Source organism: Thamnophis sirtalis, unplaced genomic scaffold (genome assembly GCF_051295495.1).
Source record: "Thamnophis sirtalis isolate CommonGarterSnake01/CBP01778 unplaced genomic scaffold, rThaSir2_p1.2 scaffold_3, whole genome shotgun sequence".
Lineage (NCBI taxonomy): Eukaryota > Metazoa > Chordata > Lepidosauria > Squamata > Natricidae > Thamnophis > Thamnophis sirtalis.
Window position 1 is genome coordinate 20,989,679 of NW_028261383.1, and position 18,800 is coordinate 21,008,478.

General features: G+C 41.4%; 2 protein-coding genes across 3 annotated transcripts in view; both read right to left on the bottom strand.

The window, feature by feature from the left end:
• The window catches only part of LOC148047474 (uncharacterized), a 161,273-nt gene that overhangs the window by 24,863 nt on the left and 117,610 nt on the right, over positions 1-18,800 (bottom strand). The window lies entirely within an intron of this gene.
• Positions 4,321-18,080, bottom strand: LOC106550169 (uncharacterized). 2 transcript variants are annotated; one of them, XM_087711457.1, is made up of 2 exons: positions 17,972-18,080; positions 4,321-6,935 (listed from the first exon to the last, which is right to left on the bottom strand). In XM_087711457.1, the coding sequence occupies exon 2, from the start codon at positions 6,608-6,610 to the stop codon at positions 4,493-4,495; it is 2,118 nt and encodes a 705-aa protein (XP_087567583.1). In that variant the 5' UTR covers positions 6,611-6,935; positions 17,972-18,080; the 3' UTR covers positions 4,321-4,492. The 2 variants fall into 2 exon arrangements, with proteins under 2 accessions (XP_087567583.1, XP_087567585.1); XM_087711459.1 differs by lacking the exon at positions 17,972-18,080 and adding an exon at positions 14,894-14,965.

Here is an 18,800-nt window from a genome sequence, read left to right on the forward strand (position 1 = left end):
TGGTCCCTACCGCCCACTAGTAGGCGTTCCAGCTTTCATGATGGACGGCAGGGGTTTGCTGTAACTCTGCTTTGTAAATTTTATAAAGTAAAGTTACTTCCCTGCTTTATAAATCACCATTACTGTGGAACCGGTGGGCGGTTAGAAAGTTTTACTACTAAGAGAGATACAAAAGTGGGTGGTAGGTATAAAAAGGTTGACTACCCCTGGTCTAAAGATAAGGTTGAAAGAGGGAGGGAGGGATTATCCAAGGAAAGAGGGAGAGTGAAGATTTCATTTCATTTCATTTCATTTATTATATGTATATGCTGCCCTTTTCCCCCGAAGGGGACTCAGGGCGGCTAACAAATCAAATCAGGGAAGGGGGCGGGGGTACAGACAAAAAATAAAAAATAAACGATACATAACAATACATAATTTAAAAACACACAACAGTCATACCATTCAAGACGGGGGCAACAGCTCTTTAGCCCCAGGCCTGTCGGAACAGCCAGGTTTTAACGGCTTTGCGGAAGGCCTGGAGGGTGGTGAGGGTTCGAATCTCCACGGGGAGTTCGTTCCAGAGGGTCGGAGCAGCCACAGAGAAGGCTCTCCTCCGGGTAGTCGCCAGTCGACACTGGCCGGCGGATGGAATTTGGAGGAGGCCCAATCTGTGGGATCCAATCGGTCTAGGAGATGAGATTGGCAGCAGGCGGTCTCTCAAGTACCCAGGTCCAATACCATGAAGGGCTTTATAAGTAACGACTAGCGCCTTGAAGCGTACCCGGAGACCAATAGGCAGCCAGTGCAGCTCGCGGAGGATAGGTATTACGTGGGTGAACCGAGGTGCACCCACGATCGCTCGCGTGGCTGCATTCTGGACAAGCTGAAGTCTCCGAATGCTCTTCAAGGGCTGCCCCATGTAGAGCACGTTGCAGTAGTCCAGTCTAGAGGTCACAAGGGCACGAGTGACTGTTGTGAGGGCCTCCCGGTTCAGGTAGGGACGCAACTGGTGCACCAGGCGAACCTGGGCAAATGCCCCCCTGGTCACAGCCGACAAGTGGTGTTCAAAAGTCAGCTGTTGGTCCAGGAGGACTCCCAAATTGCGAACCCTGTCTGAGGGGCGTACTGTTTGACCCCCCCAGCCTGAGAGATGGAAAACTTGGCCAATTAGTAGGAGGGAAACACACCAGCCACTCGGTCTTATCCGGATTGAGAACAAGCTTGTTAGATGATCCAGGGAAGGCCTGAGGGAAGCTCCAGACACACCAGAAAAAAAGGGGGAGGCAAATAAAGACAAGGGAAATGAACTGGTCTGGATGAGTTGAGGCATCTGGGTGAGTGACCAGAACAGGCAGATAGCCAGGACAAAATCTAGAGCAAGAGACTCTGAAAAATTAGACCAGTGTCTTCGAATTCCCAAGGAGAAATGGACAAATGGATCTGGACTTTTGTGCCCTTTCAGAGTAGCCCTTCGCAAAAAAAATAAAAAAGACCCATTAAAGAAGCAATCTTCTTCCAATAATATAGGACGACACATTTACTTAACGACTTGTGGTTGGTTTAACAATCACAGCAAAAATGGTCATAAAACGGGCAAGTGATTCACTTCACAAATGCATTGCTTGGTGACTGAAATTCTAGTCCCAAAAGTTGTTGCCAGTTGAGGACAATATGCACCGCTGAAAAGGGAAATGCACAAAATAAATCCTGAGGGAAAGAATTAAGGCAGAGTGAAAAAAAAAAAACTTTTAGTGGCACGATAGTATACATAGGAACCAAGGAATGGTGAGTATCTTTTCAAGTGAAAAGCAAAGGGAAAAAATATCCCGCCAAATGATATGGCCTATGGATAAGCTGGCTAACCTTCTTAGAGGGACATTGTACATACAGCGCTACTTTGGATGCAGATCCAAAATGCTGTGGATGCGATGATGATCTAACTACTAGAGTTAAAAGAGGCCAGTTCAGCGTTTGGCCCTAAACTCTATTCCATGGAGGAATCTTTATCATCTTTATTGTCATTGTACTTAAATACAATGGAATCTGAATTTTTAAAAAATCTAACATATATTTTATGTATTATTTTCTCATTCAGGAATTCAAGGCGGTATACAAAACATTCCTATCATTGTGTATAGGTAGTCCTCAACTTAAAGGTAAAGGTTCCCCTTGCATATATGTGCTAGTCGTTCCCGACTCTAGGGGGCGGTGCTCATCTCAGTTTCAAAGTGGAAGAGCCAGTGCTGTCCAAAAAAGTCTCCATGGTCATGTGGCTGGCACGACTAAAGGCACATGGAACGCTGTTACCTTCCCACCAAAGGTGGTTCCTATTTTTCTACTTGCATTTTTTTACATACTTTCAAACTGCTAACTTGGCAGAAGCTGGGACAAGTAACAGCAGCTCACTCCAATACGCTGTGCTAGGGATTCGAACCACTGACCTGCTGACCTTTCTGATTGACAAGATCAGCGTCTTAACCACTGAGCCACCATGTCCCCTTATTGCCTGAAATTAGGCATGGAATTTCAGAGTCTCTACACCTTCACTTTTATAGCTTTCATTTTCTGTGAAGATTTCCAAAAGTATTTCAGCATAATCTTGGGGCAGTTCAGAACCTATTAACTTCAGCTTGGCACATGGCTGATGGTGTTTTGACTGGGTTTTTTTTTAAAGGGGAGGGCAGAGATCCATTTCCCCCAGGCACCTTAAAAGGATAAACCAATGTTCAGATCAATCATTTTTAATGTAAAACTGATCAGTAAGTTTAATGCCAAGGCATTCCCTACAAATGTTCCCACAGAATGAAGTACTGAATTAAAAATAACTTTAAAAAGTTCCTTGGCATAGAATACAGGAAAAAGAAAGTATGAACATTCAGATGAATATTTGGCCCGCATAGCTCTCCAGTTTTTTAAAAAAGGACCTTGACTTTGACCTCGTTCAACAGAAGTGACTGATAAGGATCTATGCGTCCTAATCGACAACTACCTAAGTATGAGACAGCAGTGTGCTGCAGCTGCAGAAAAAGCCAATGCGGCCCTTTTCTGCATCAACAGTGAGTACCAAGATCACAAGATGTGTCCGTGCTGCATTATATTGCACTGGTAAGACTACACTTGGAATATTGCATCCACATTTGGGCACCATGATACAGAAAAGATATTGAGACTCTAGAAACAGTGCAGAGAAGAGCAACAAAGATGACTAGGGGACTGGTTATGTGTATAAAATATAAGATGAATATAATATAAATATAAGAGTTACAGGAACTGGATATGTCTAATCTACCACAGAGAAGGGCTAAGGGTGACTAGCAGTCTTTCAATATTTGAATGGATGACGCATAAAATAGGTGGTCTATCTATTCTCTAAAGCACGTGAGAGATGGACAATAAGTAACAGAGGGAGAGTTATCAAAGAGATCCAACCTAGAATTAAGGAGAAATCTCCTGTCTGTGAGAACAATTGATCAGTGGAACGGCTTGCCTCTAGAAATTATGAAATCACTGAAGGATTTTAAGAGGAGACTGGACAGCCATTTGTCTAGAATGGCCTAAGGCCGAGGTGGCGCAGTGGTTAGGGTGCAGTACTGCAGGCCACTTCAGCTGACTGTTATCTGCAGTTCAGCGGTTCTAATCTCACTGGCTCAAGGTTGACTCAGCCTTCCATCCTTCCAAGGTGGGTGAAATGAGGATCCAGACTGTGGGGGCGATATGCTGACTCTGTAAACCGCTTAGAGAGGGCTGAAAGCCCTATGAAGCGGTATATAAGTCTAACTGCTATTGCTATTGCTATTCAGGGAGCCAGTGAAAATGAGAAAATGCCTGAGGGAACTCAGTGGGGGAAGGAAAGACCTAGTGGGAGCCTTTTGCCGAGGAAAAAGCATGGGGATGACCAAGAGTTAGGAATCAAAGCACCAGGTGTCTCTGAGGGTAAGGCAGACCTAGGGAGGCAATCCTGGTCCCGCGCTATGCCTCAAAGAAATTCCCACAATCCTGAGGTAGCCAGTGTTCTTGCGTACCGACTCGTACATTTGTGTAATGGCTGCATCACGAAAATCGGGGAGTGGGGTAGTTAACCAGCACTCTTGCATAACAGCCATTGCAAAATGCAACCATAATTGGCAGTTCCCATTAAATTTGTATGTCTAGGACTAATTGTATGCTGGCTTGGGAATTGTGGGACTCAAAATATGGAGGACACCAAAAAAGAAGGCTGAAATTTGACATGTGGAAATTGCAAAATCAATATACAAAAAAACACCACCACCCCCAAACACTGTGCAAAACCCTTTTTGAGGAATTCCACAACTTCTGCAAAAGAAAACATAAAAGTAACTTTTGCTGAAAAGGGAAACAGGAGTTAGCCTTTATGAAAGTAGCCTTTTCCATTTTTTCCCCTCTCAATCTACAAATCTAATCCTAAGAGATGTTGACTAAAAAGAATCAGGCCAGAAGCCAAATAGTCAATTTCCCACCTATACTCCCAATTGGAAATCAGAAACAAAATTCAAGACTTTTCTAAATTCATCAATGTTTGCCTCATATGGATTTCCTTGTGTGCAATAAAGGATGATTTATGCCTGAAGTACCGTCCACAGACTGAGCATCTGAACGGTTTCTCCCCTGTGTGTAAACCTACATGACTTAGAAGACTAGACCTACTACTAAAATCTTTTCCACAATCCGGACACTCATACGGTTTCTCTCCTGTGTGAGTCCTCTGGTGAATCACCAGGCTAGAATTCTGACTGAAAAGTTTTCCACAATCAGGACATTCAAAGGGTTTCTCTCCTGTGTGAATCCTTTGATGTCTCACCAGGTTGGAATTCTGACTGAAACCTTTGCCACAATCAGGACATTCAAAAGGTTTCTCTCCTGTGTGACTCCTCTGGTGTATTGCCAGGTCAGAACAGTGACTGAAGCTTTTTCCACAATCTGGACACTCATATGGTTTATCTCCTGTATGAGTCCTCTGGTGTTTCACCAGGTTGAAATTCAGACTGAAAGTTTTTCCACAGTCACGACATTCAAAGGGTTTCTCTCCTGTGTGGGTCCTCTGGTGTTTCACCAGGTTGGAATTTTGACTAAAAGTTTTCCCACAATCAGGACATTCAAAGGGTTTCTCTCCTGTGTGGGTCCTCTGGTGTTTCACCAGGTCAGAACTGTAACTGAAACATTTACCACACTCCAGACACTCATATGGTTTTTCTCCTGTGTGAGTCCTCTGGTGTTTCATCAGATCAGAACGGTAACTGAAAGTTTTCCCACACTCTTGACATTCATAGGGTTTTTCTCCTCTGTGAATCCTCTGGTGTATCACCAGGTCGGAATTCAGACTGAAACTTTTTCCACAATCTGAACATTCATATGGTTTCTCTCTTGTGTGAATTCTCTGGTGTTTCACCAGATTGGAATTCTTACTGAAACATTTCCCACAATCAAGACATTCATATGGTTTCTCTCCTGTGTGAGTCCTCTGGTGTATTACCAAATGGGAATTTTGACTGAAACTTTTTCCACAATCAGGACATTCAAAGGGTTTCTCTCCTGTGTGAATCCTCTGGTGTATCACCAGATTGGAATTCAAACTGAAACTTTTTCCACAATCAGGACATTCAAATGGTTTCTCTCCTGTGTGGGTCCTCTGGTGTTTCAACAGGCTGGAATTCTGACTGAAACGTTTCCCACAATCAGCACATTCAAAAGGTTTCTCTCCTGTGTGAGTCCTCTGGTGTATCACCAGGTGGGAATTTGCAATAAAACCTTTCCCACAATCAGGACACATATATGATTTCTTTCCTGTGTACGTCCTGTATGTCATTGGATCAAAACTTTTACTACAATTAGGGTATTCTGTGTGAATCCTCTGATGTTTCATCATGCTATATTTCTGTCTGAAACATTTCCCACAATCAGAACATTCAAAAGGTTTCTCTCCTGTGTGAGTCCTCTGATGTATCACTAGAAGGGAATTTGCCGTAAAACTTTTTCCACAATCAGGACATACATGTGATTTCTTTTCTGTGTATGTCCTGCGGTATATCACCAGGTGGGTATTCGGATCAAAACTTTTACTACAACCAGGGTATTCAAATGATTTCACTTCTGTGTGAGTCCTCTGGTGTTTCATCATGCTAGATTTCTGACTGAAACGTTTCCCACAATCAGCACATTCAAAGGGTTTCTCTCCAATGTGAGACTTCTGGTGTATCACCAAGTGGGAATTTGTCATAAAACTTTTCCCACAAATAGGACAGTCACAGAGTTTCTCCCTGATGTGAATCTGCTGATGTATCTCCAGTTTGTCATTTTCGCTAAAGCATTTACCACATTCGGAGCACTTGTAGGGCATCTCTCCTGTGTGGGTCCTTCCATGATCCATAAGGGAGCTGTTCTGACCTAAGATTTTGTCACTTTCAGATAATTTGTATGGTTCTTCTCCAGAATGGATTGTGTTGTCCATAATCAGCTCTGATTTGCAATCTGTTCTTTTTCCATAATAGGCAGGTCTGTGCAACTTTTTCAACATTGATATTCTTGAAGAGGTCAAAAGTATGTGCGATCCTTGTTGGATGCAGCTTTGGTTCAAGTTATTGTTTTCTTCCTTACAGGGTGAATCCTCCATTATTGTCTGCCCTATGTGGCTTCCCAATTGACCTTTTCCTCCAGATATTGACTGACTTCCAGATATTTCACTCTTTTTCTAAATGGAAAAATAATCTCCCTTGACTTTTCATGTAATGTTCCTTGTGTTCCTTGTACTCTATTTATTCCAGCTTGAAATCTATGTTGATTTTCTCTCTTTTGATTATCACCTTCTGAGGAGAAGAATTGTATATTTTTCTAAAGGAAATGGAAGATATTTTGATTTCTGGATTGATTTGCTTTCCTTTTCAAAGTTGCTTGTTATTCTAAGTTGTCCAGAGTGCTCTTGTTGGCATCCTCTTTTTCTGTAAGATTCAAATAAAAATGTAACATTAATTGTTTATAAAATGGTTGAAGAATGTGTGAAAAAAAATACATATTACAAGTAAATAGCAATCATGCCACAATGGTAAAATAATCTCTTACATTAATTATGATTGATTTGACCTATTAGAGATTACAGCAATCCAAATTCAAATATCCATTCAATCATGAAATACACTTGTTGACTTAGAATTACAAATTCTTAGCAATGCAATTATTGGGTAGAATCTCTGTAATTAAGATAAATGTTTTTACCAAAGATGATTTACTGTTATAGACTTTACCAAAACTTGTAACTGATACTCCATTTAAACAATAGACATCTGTAAGTTTATATGGCAAGGGAAAAAACCAAGAATTAAATATAAATTATCACAAGATGCTAAGGGAAGAGGAGGTTTGGGCTTACCAGATTTGCAATTGTATTTTGATAGTCGTTTTTTCTCGGAAAAAGAGTGTAACTCTCCAAAATAAGAGGTTATTGAGCTACGGGGCCATGAATTAAGATTTGGATGGCATAGCTATTTATGGGTTGATAAGCTTAAATCAAATTTTTATATTAATAATTACTTTTTTATACATACAATCCTAAGAGTGTGGAATAAATGTAAAGTAAGGTTCTCTGCAAAGATGTCTTTTGGGGTATTTCCCCCCCCTCCCGGGAACCTTTTTTTTAGAAAAGAAATAGTGGCGAGGCCAGACTGATAAGACTTACGGTCAAATAATAGCTTTCAATTATGGTGACCCTATCCTCAAGTCTACAGAGAAGTTGGAATAAGAAGGGTGTGTTTGCCATTGATTTACATATTTGAAATTGAATAAAAAAAGTTTAAACTAGACAAAAAGAGATATGGATTTGAATTTGCAAAAAATGAATTGGAAATTCTATTGTGTGGTAGTGATGAACAAAATATTACTAAAATTTATAAATTATTATTGAAATTGAACTTGGAGAATGAGTATGTAAAGCACTGTATGATTCAGTAGGAAAAGAACTTGGACATAATATAATACTTGAATAATGGAAGAATGTGGATGAAAGGTCTAAAATCACATTAAAATATAATTCAAAAGAAAACTTTTATAAGATGATGCACTCTTGGTATCTGATACCAAACAAATTGTCAAGAATCTATAAAGGCACCTCAAATAAGTGTTGGAAATATAAATGTAAAGAAGGAATTTTTTTATCATAAAATTAATAACTTGACTGAAATGTACTAACAGAAAGATACAAACTATTCAAAAGAAACAGACTTAACATTATTGCATTATATGTTAGAGGTCATTATACCTCTGCAAAGTTGGACAAAACTAAGGATGAAAGCTGCCTCGAATGCATTGTGATATGTGTACTACAGGCCGAAGCAGAAAAAATAGATGAACTATTTTCTAATCAATTAGGAAACACATCAGAGTAGTAATGGGAGAATTTAACTACCCTGATATCAACTGGGAGAAAATCTCAGCAACAAGTTGGGAATCGAATAGGTTCCTAACCAACCTAGTTGACAACTTTGTCACCCAAAAGATAGAGGAGGCAGTAAGAGGGGACAGCTGTACTGGACCTTATTCTTACCAACAGAGAAGAGGTGATAGAGGGAGTTGAAGTTGCTGGAACTTTGGGAGACAATGACCATGTCATATTGGAATTCAATATAAAACAGACGCAAGCAACAGAACATAATCAAATCGGAGCCTTAGACTTGAAAAGAGTTGATTTTAACAAACTCAGAGAGATTTTGGGAAGGATTCCACAGTTGAAAACTTTAAAAGAGAAAAAAAGGAAGCACAAAAAAATGGAAAAAGGATAAATAACAAAAGCAGAATAGCCTGAATCTGCAAATATAAAGGTAGGAAAACTAAGGGTCAGAATGAAGTAAGACTTGCAACAAATGTCAAAAACAATTTAAAAAGCTTCTTGTGATACATAATGATGCAAGATACATTTTGATACAAGAAAAAAGTCAAAGAAACAATTGGTACACTAATGGGAGATGTGGCTGCTCCGACCCTTTGGAACGAACTCCCCGTGGAGATTCGAACTCTCACCATCCTCCAGGCCTTCTGCAAAGCCGTTAAAACCTGGCTGTTCCGACAGGCCTGGGGCTAAAGAGCTGTTGCCCCCGTCTTGAATGGTATGACTGTTGTGTGTTTTTAAATTATGTATTGTTATGTATCGTTTATTTTTTATTTTTTGTCTGTACCCCCCCCCCTTCCCTGATTTGATTTGTTAGCCCCTTCGGGGGAAAAGGGCGGCATATAAATATAATAAATGAATGAATGAATGAATGAATGGCAAGTAAATAAGGGGCAGTAGAGAGAAGGCAGAACTGCTTAATTCATTGTTTGCATCTGTCTTCACTCAAAAGAAAATACAAATCAACTTATCAAAAACAAAAGCGTAACAGGCAGGCTAGAAAATCGAATTAATATAAGCAAAAATAAGGTAAGAGAACACCTGTCAGCTCTGGATAGATTCAAATGCCCAGATCCTAATGGATTACATTCCAAAGTACTGAAGGAACTGGCAGACTTGATCTCAAAAACTCTGAACTACATCTTTCAAAGTTCTTGGAGCACCGGGAAACTACCAGCTGATGAGGATTTTCAGAAAAAGAAAAAAAAAAAACACTGCTGGAGAGATGTTCCCTGAAGATGGGCTCTAGCATGGGTCTGAAAGTTTGGAAGATAAAACCTCTGGTCTCAATGACTGACCCAGATTGGATCCTGAAAAAAAAAATCCAGAAAACTATCGACCCATCAGCCTGACATCATTATCAGGGAAAATCTTGGGAAAAAATAATCAAGCAACAAATCTGCAAGCACCTAAAAGCAAACCAAGTTATAACCAGAAGCCAACATAGGTTTGTCAAAAACAGATGATGCCAAACAAATCTTATCGTACAAAGCCTTAGAAAAGCCACACTTGGAATGCTGCAATCAGTTTTGGTCACGACAATATAAAACAGATTTTGAGACTCTGGAAAAAGTAGAGAAGAGCAACAAAAATAATTAGGCGACTAGAGACTAGAACATATGAAGAATGATTGCAGGAATTGATTTATGTCCAGCCTAGTGAAAAGAAGGACTGGCGAGATATTATAGCAGTGTTGCAGTATTTCAGGTGCTGACACAAAGATGAGGGGGTAAACTATTTTCCAAAGTACTAGAAGACAAGAAGAAATGGTTGGAAATCAATCAAAGAGGCAACCTGGAATTAAAGAAAAACTTCCTAATGGTGATAACAATTAACCAGTGAACAACTTGCCTTCAGAAGTTGTTTGTACTTCATCACTGAAAGCTTTTAAGAAGAGACTGGAGAGCCATTTGTCTGAAATAGTCTCTCCTATGCGCGAGCAGGACTTGGACTAGATGACTTCCAAGATCCCTTCCGTTATTCTATATTACATTATCATTTATGGTGGACAAAGCTAAGAAAAATTGGAGTAGGATTCACATCCTAATACAGAAGATTCTTAAAGTGAGCATAAAGATAAAAACAGAGAGTTTTCTATTAGGCTTAAGGGATAAATTAAGGGATAGGAGCCGAGGTGGCGCAGTGGTTAAATGCAGCACTGCAGGCCTGTTCAGCTGACTGCAGTTCTGCAGTTCAAATCTCACCGGCTCAGGGTTGACTCAGCCTTCCATCCTTCCGAGGTGGGTAAAATGAGGACCCGGATTGTTGTTGGGGGCAATATGCTGACTCTGTAAACCGCTTAGAGCGGGCTGAAAGCCCTATGAAGCGGTATATAAGTCTAACTGCTATTGCTATTGCTATAAAGAAGTTGGAAACAAAATGCAACTTTGATGTTATCTATGTTAACAGAAACAAGAATACTTTATGCACAAAAATAGAAGGATACTTTGAGTCCCACAATGGACAAATGGTTGCAAAAGTTGACGGAGTTAACAGAGATGGATAAATGACTGCTTTGATTAAAGAAAAGAACAAAATTAATTTTGACTTTATGTGGAAACTGCTTTTGGATTTTGTCCTTGAGGTAGAAAAAAATGAAATTCTAATTTTAGGATTTTTTAAATTAGATACAGTAAGTTTGTTGTTATAGAAATGGCTAGTATACATTATTATATAAAACTAAAAAGTTGAGGTTTTATATTTGCACCTTATTCTACTGCACTAAAAGGAGTCAGAAGTCAATACTTTTTTTTCTTTTTCCCTTAATCCTATATTTTTCTCTCTTCCCCTGTTCCTCCCTTATTTTACAATTATTTTCATTTTTCTTTATATTTCTGTATTTTATATGTTGTTAAACTGATAAAATATGTGTGGGAAAAAATCTTATCACTGCAAAAGGTGATTATGAAATATATCTGGTGCTGGGGATAGATTTTAGAATTACAGATATATACAGACAGACAGAAATGTAAAGACACACACACACACACACTCTGTCCCAAAATGGTTATAATCAAACCTTCTGAGGCAATTTTAGAGTTGTGGGGATTTAACTGATGAAATGATACTTAAAGTCTCAGCAAGATTTAGCAATAGCAATAGCAGTTAGACTTATATACCACTTCATAGGGCTTTCAGTCCTCTCTAAGCGGTTTACAGAGTCAGCATATTGTCCCCAACAACAATCCGGGTCCTCATTTTACTACCCACCTCGGAAGGATGGAAGGCTGAGTCAACCTGAGCCGGTGAGATTTGAACAGCCGAACTGCAGGACTGCAGTCAGCTGAAGTAGCCTGCAGTGCTGCATTTAACCACTGCGCCACCTCGGCTCTACATTTGAAGCACTACTTTTCCCCATGGAAGTCCTGAGCTCCAACCAAGCGCAGGAAATACTGTCCGAAAGCATTCTGGTGACATCCCAACAGTGGTGAGTTTCAAAATTTTTTAGAAGCTCTTCTGTAGGTGTGGCCTGCTTTGTGGGAGTGGCTTGCCAGCCATGTGACCGGGTGGGCATGGCCAACTTGTAAAATGTTGTGAAACTCACTTAACAACGCTCTTGCTTAGCAACCAAAATGTTGGCTCAGAAACTCTGGCATTGAAGTGTGCAAGTCTTAAAGCTGTCAAGTTACAAGACCCTGGCACCCCTAACCCTTTAGAAAAAAACACCCCAGGGGTGTTCAAACTTGATAGCTTTAAGACTTGTGGACTTCAACTCCCAGAATTCCTCCTCTTGCTCTTCATCTTGATGATGTGCGGACGGGCGGGGAGAGGGAGCTGGAACCGGTTATAAACGGCACTGTAAATTGTGGAATCTCTTCTATAGAAGAGGTTAGAACTGGCAGGAACCCACCCCTGCATCCCAATTCCGATAGTCCTCACTTAATGAGTGCACTTGGGACTGGCATCAGTGTCACTAAGCAGCCTGACTATAAAATATGGCACATGACAGGGCCAACTTAATTTTTTTTCCTCAGCAGTTCTTAAGTAAATCACTGTGGGTTGTTAAAAGGCAATTTCTCATGACCCTGGCTTGCAACTTCCTGCTGGCATCCCCATTGATTTTGCTTCTTAGAAGCTAATTGGGAAGGTCCCAAATGGGGATCAGGAGTGTGGGATGCTGTAAGCATCATAAATGTGCACTAGTTGGAAGCACTCCTTTCCCTGCACCTTCATAACCACAAAAGTGTGGTCAATGAACAAGTGCCATAATGGTCCCAAATTTCTGCTTTTACACGGAAATTTTGAGATTCACAAAACATATGGTAAGTGAGGATTACCTATACAAACTGAACATCCCACAAGGTTCTCAGTAGCTATTTATTTTAGAAAGTGCTGGGTTAGGCACAGATGAACCCAGTTAGTACACAGATGGGGCACCAATAGTAAATAGTGAGTTTGTTGGCTAGACATGAAAGTGAAAAACAAAACAAAACACCAAATCCCAGATGAGACCAGTGGCAGATCAGTCCAACATTACTGCCAAAAAACCAGGAGGTCTAAAACAGAACAGAGTGGGAAGGAACCTTGGAGGTCTTCTAGTCCAATCCCATACTCAGGTAATACCAGTGATGGCTAACCTTTTTGTCGAGGTGTGCCAAAAGCATGGGGGGGCGGGGGGGATCGCGTGCACACATGCCCACACCCATAATGCAAAGCCCTCCCCCCCCCCCGTGCATAACCTTCCCTTCCCTCCCGGACTTCTGGGAAGCGCGTTGGGCTGTTTTTTGCCCTCTGGAGGCTTCAGGAAAGCCTCCTGAACCCTCTTGAGGGAGGAAAACAGCCCAATGGGCAACCCAGAAGTTTGTTCCCGAATTTCCAGTGGGCCCCGTTGGGCCATTTTTCACCCTCCCCAGGCTTCTGGGAAGCCTCCTGAAGCCTTCGGAGGGTGAAAAACAGCTGAAAATAATGACCAAAAATCAGCTGGGCAGCGCGCATATGCATGCTGGAGCTGACAGGGCAACACCTCTCATGCCCTCAGAAATGGCTCCATGTGGCATCTGTGCCATAGGCTCGCCATCCCAGCCTTATACTTTTCCCAAAAAATTTGTTATCCTGTCTCTTCTTAAAGGTTCCTGATGAACCTGACAACTTTGTCATCTAAAAGGTAGAGGATGGAATTAGAGGGTCAGCTATACTGTAGGAGTCCTCAAGTTACAACCACAATGAAGCCAAAATTTTAAATTGCTACGTGAGAAACGTATTACGTGAGTTTTGCCTCATTTTAAGACCTCGCCACATTTGTTAAGTGAATGACTGCAGTTCTTAAAACAGTAACGCGATTGTTAAGTGAACCTGGTTTCCCCATTGACTTTTGCTTGTCAGAAGGTGGCAAAAGGGGATCACGTGACCTCGTGACCTTGCAGCTGTCATAAATGTAAGCCAGTTATCAAGCATCCAAATACCATGTAACTATGGGGATACTGCAACGGTCATAAGTTTGAAAAATGATCATGTCACTTTTTTCAGTGCTGTTCTGATTTCGAAGGGTTACTACATGAACTGTGGTAAGTCAATGACCATGATGTACTTACTAACAGAGAAGAAATGGAACAGCAACAAACATGATTGGGGGGTCTAGAACAGTGTTTCTCAACCTTGGCAACTTGAAGATGTCCGGACTTCAACTCCCAGAATGCATTCGCTGGCTGGGGAATTCTGGGAGTTGAAGTCCAGACATCTTCAAGTTGCCAAGGTTGAGAAACACTGGTCTAGAAGATAAAACATAAGAAGAACAATTACAGGAATTGAGCAGATCTAGTCTAGTGAAAAGAAAGATTAGGGGTGACATATCAGTGTTCCAATATTTGTTTATACCACAAAAAAGAGCGGGGGGGGGGTATCAAATTATTTTCCAAAGCACCGAGGACAGGACAAGAAATATTGGATGGAAACTAATCAAGGAGAGAAGCAACCTAGACACAAGGAGAAATATCCTGATAGGGAGAACAGTGGATCAGTGGAATGGCTTGCAGAAGTGATGGGAGCTTCATCCCTGGAGGCTTTGAAGAAGAGACTGGACAGCCATTTGCCTGAAATGGTTTAAGGTCTCTTGCTCAAGCAGAGAGTTGGATTAGATGACCTCAAAGGTCCCTTTCAATCTGTTATTCTATGTCTGCGGAGAGTCTTAATCATCTAGGTCAGTGTTTCTCAACCTTGGCAACTTGAAGATGTCCGGACTTCAACTCCCAGAATTCCCCAGCCAGCGAATGCTGGCTGGGGAATTCTGGGAGTTGAAGTCCAGACATCTTCAAGTTACCAAGGTTGAGAAACACTGATCTAGGTCATGGTTGTCCCAAAGGTGCTTTTTTTCAAGAGGCAACGGGACTTTCTGGTTTTTCTTAGCTTCCTGGATGACGAGTGAAACATCTTCAGAGAAAAACCAGAAGGTCCAGTTGCCTCTTGAAAAAAAAAAGCACCTCTGAATCTATTATTCTATATTCTATTCTATGCCCTCTGATTCTACGCCGTGGAGGAAACCTAACAGCCCTACTTGCTCCCAGCTTCTCCTCCTCAACTCACCTGCGGGCTGCTGCTTCGATCTTGGGAAGAGCACAAAAGCCACTCCGCACACCACCTTCCTCCCTTGAGTGATTCAGTAGAGGAAGTTCCTCTGCGCTTCTCCTCTCCTCCCATCCTTTCTAGCAATACAGCACTCGATGGTTTTAACTCCTTTAAACTCAGCCACAGATGGTGCTATTATGCTGTCGGCTCTCTTAGCTACAGATGTTGCCTGTCTGACCGCCATCTCGTGACAGGAGGCAGAAAAGCAAGTTTGTCCTGTTTGCAAGATGTTTTCACTGATTACATGCTATCTAGTCGTTTTTCGACTCTTAGCAATCAAACTCTGCAACTCTGCCAAGTGAAATGTGACACCACTCCTCTTGTGAATATTATCTCTGTGCTGATCCATAAAAATTCATGAAGTTCTTACAGAATTACAGAATAGCAATAGCAGTAGCAATAGCAATAGCAGTAGACTTATATACCGCTTCATAGGCCTTTCAGGCCTCTCTAAGCGGTTTACAGAGAGTCAGCATATTGCCCCCAACAATCTGGGTCCTCATTTTACCCACCTCAGAAGGATGGAAGGCTGAGTCAACCCTGAGCCGGTGAGATTTGAACCGCTGACCTGCTGATCTAGCAGTAGCCTGCAGTGCTGCATTTAACCACTGCACCACCTTGGCTCATATGAATAAAAGTTGGAAGGGTCCAACTCTCCAAACGGGAGATCCTATACCATTCCGGGCAAATGGCTGTCGAATCTCCTCTTAAAAACCTCCTTCTGGAGTCAAGCTATTCATTAATTGTTCTCACTGAAAGATTTCTCCTTGTTCTAGGTTGGATCTCTTTTTGATAAGTCTCCACCTGTTACTTCTTGTCCTGGTCTCAGGCGCTCTCTGGATAATAAGATGACCCCCTCAAATGTGTCAGCCCCTCAAATATTGAAATATTGCTATCATGTCACCCCTAGCCCTACTCATTCTATATTTCAGCGTTCAGTTCTTAATCTTTTTGTGTGGCTTTTTTTCTGCACTCTTTCTAGATTCTCATCTTTTTTTATCATGGTGAGCAAAACTGGACACAATATTCCAGGTGTAGCTTTACCAGTACAATGCATGCAGTACTGATATTTCATATGATCTTGATACTATCCTTCTGTTCATGCAGGCTAAGACTGTATTGACTTTCTCTGCAGCTGCAGCACACTGCTAGTTCATAGTTGGGGCAATTGTGCACTGGAACTCCTAGATCTCTCTCACAGATACTGTTGTTGAGCCAAATACAACTTCTTGTTGTGCATTTAAGTGTAAAACTTTATTTTTCTCACCGCTGAATTACATTGTGCTGGAAAGGACCCAATGTTTAAGCCTGCTAAGATCCTTCTGTTGTCTCCAAATTGGTAAGCTCCCCTTCTATCCCTTCACCAAAATCATGTATGTTGAAGAGTACTGGGCCTAAGATAGAGCCTTGGGGTGTCCCCGCTGCATACTTCCCTCCATGTAGATGCAGTTCACCTTTTCCACCTTCTGATAAGAAAAGACAATGAGAAAGCCAGATTCACTTTACAAGTGTGTTACTAAGTTAACAACTGCAGTGATTCACTTATCAACTGTGGAAAGAAACATAAATTTGAGTAGGACTCAGTAACTTTCTTTCTTAGCAAGAGTTTTCTCTCCCTTGTCTGTCACCTGCTGGGGAAGAAGAAAAGTTTTGTAGCTTTTCTGGAGGAGCTTAAGATTGTAAGTGCTGCCTTGGTTTGCTTTCCTTTTTAATGCTGCCTGTGATTCTCAGTCCTCCCCGGTGCTCTCTTTGGCATTCTTTCAATTCCCATAAATGAGTTAATATAATTATGGTTTATAAAATGGCTGCTCAAATGTGCAAAAATGAGAAAAAAGCATACATTGCAATAAAAAAACACCACAATGTTAACCTCTTACATTAATTATCATTCATTTTCAACATACAGGTCTAGTGAGATCCAAGTTCAAATATTCAATCATGAAATTTACTTGTTGACTTATGTCAATCCCAAATTCATAGAAAGGGGTTATCAACATATATATCTGGAAGTACTGGGGACAGATTACACATATACACATAAATGTGGGTGCACTCACATTTTTTAATCTAATTTTAGGGAGACAGGGTAAGGCTTCATTTATGAAATGATCCTAAGAGTCTCGGCAAGATTTAAAGGACTATTTTTGGAAGTCCCACCACTCCAAATAAGAAAAAGGCAAGAAATACTGCCCACAAACATACTGGTGGCATCGCAATTCAGGCAATCCTCGCTTACCAAAAACCATTGGACCTGCATGCCCATTCCTAAATGGTGTGATTGTTAAGTGTGACATCACTTAACTATGCCAACTCACAACATCCTTCCTGGCTGAAGTTATTAAGCAAATCGCTGTGGTCTGCTCAGAGCAAAGTAACATCACTGTGACTTGCAACTTCCTGCCAATTTCCAAATGATTTGGTTTGTTGGAAGCCAATTGTGAAGATTCTAAATGGTGAGTCCATGACACTGCAACTGTCATAAACGCAAGCCAGTGCCACCCCAAGTAACTGTGATGGTCGCAACTTGGAGGAAAAGTTGAAAGTCTTCTTTTTCAGCACCACTGTAACTTTGAAAGCTGAGTGCTCAGAGGTATTTGAGGACCATCTATAAATCTGAACATCCCCAAATCGTGCTCAGTAGATATTTAAAAATAAGTCCTGGGATAAGCACAGTTATGTAACATTAATCCATGGATGGAGCACCACCAGGTAATCCCGTGTTTGTTTGCTAGATATGGAAGTAAAAACAAAATCCCTGAAGCCAGCCCTGGCAGATCGGTTCCAAATTGCTGCCAAGAAAAGAACACGCCCATGAAATTACAAGGACTCAACCCTAACAGGGAGGAGACTCTTTAACTCTCCCAACAAGCAAAAACTTGCATGCACCAGTTTTAAAGCATGAACCACCAGTGGAATAAAATCCGGGGAAGGGAGGAATATGTAACAGCTGACATGTTTCAGCTCTGCTTTTACATCACGGAGGAAACCAAGAAGCCCCACTTGCTTCCGGCCTCTCCTCCACCTTCCTCAACTCACCTTTCAGCTGCTACTTCGACCCAGGGAAGACCAGGAGAGCCGCCCTCCGCGCCTCAATTTTCTCAGCGGAGAGCCGGAAAAGGAAGTTCCTCTGCTGTTCTCCTCCAAGTCCTCTCTAGCAATCTAATATTCGGATGTTTCAACTCCTTTGGCCTCCATTACCAATGCTCTATATTTGTAGTGACAGTCGTCTAGCGCGGGCGTTGCTTATCTATAGTGCGCCATCTAGCGACATAAAGCTGAAAACCAGGTTGTTCCGTCTCTACCTAAGGCGGTTGCAAGATTTTTTTTATTGATTATGTTAACAGAATAACAAAGAATAGAATAGAATAGAATAGAATAGAATAGGAATTTGTTGGAAGGGACCTTGGCGGTCTTCTACTCCAGCCCCCATTCCAGACAAGTGGCTGTCCAATCTCTTCTTAAAAACCTCCAGTGTTGGAGAATCCACAATTTCTGGAGGCAAGTCGTTCCACTTAATTAATTTTTCTCACTATTAGGAAGTGCCATCAAGTAGTTTTGGCACCACAGACTTAGGGACACTCCCAGTAGAAAGACAAGCACTGCCACCCCATGCCCCCCTGTTCCCCCCCTTACACAAAATTAACTAGATTCTGGGCTGTAAAAGCTCATGAAGCACTTATTTATGTGCAGAATCCCTAAATGATGGCCACTTGCTCTTGGATGCTGTTAATAGAATAACAGAATGTGCAATATTAGTTCCCTGTCTGTATTATTGGGGAGGCTGAATCTGGCTAGAACAATCTTTCCAATTTACTGAGTAAAAATTCAGCTTAGCACATGCATAAACCTATGAAAGGTTGTCATT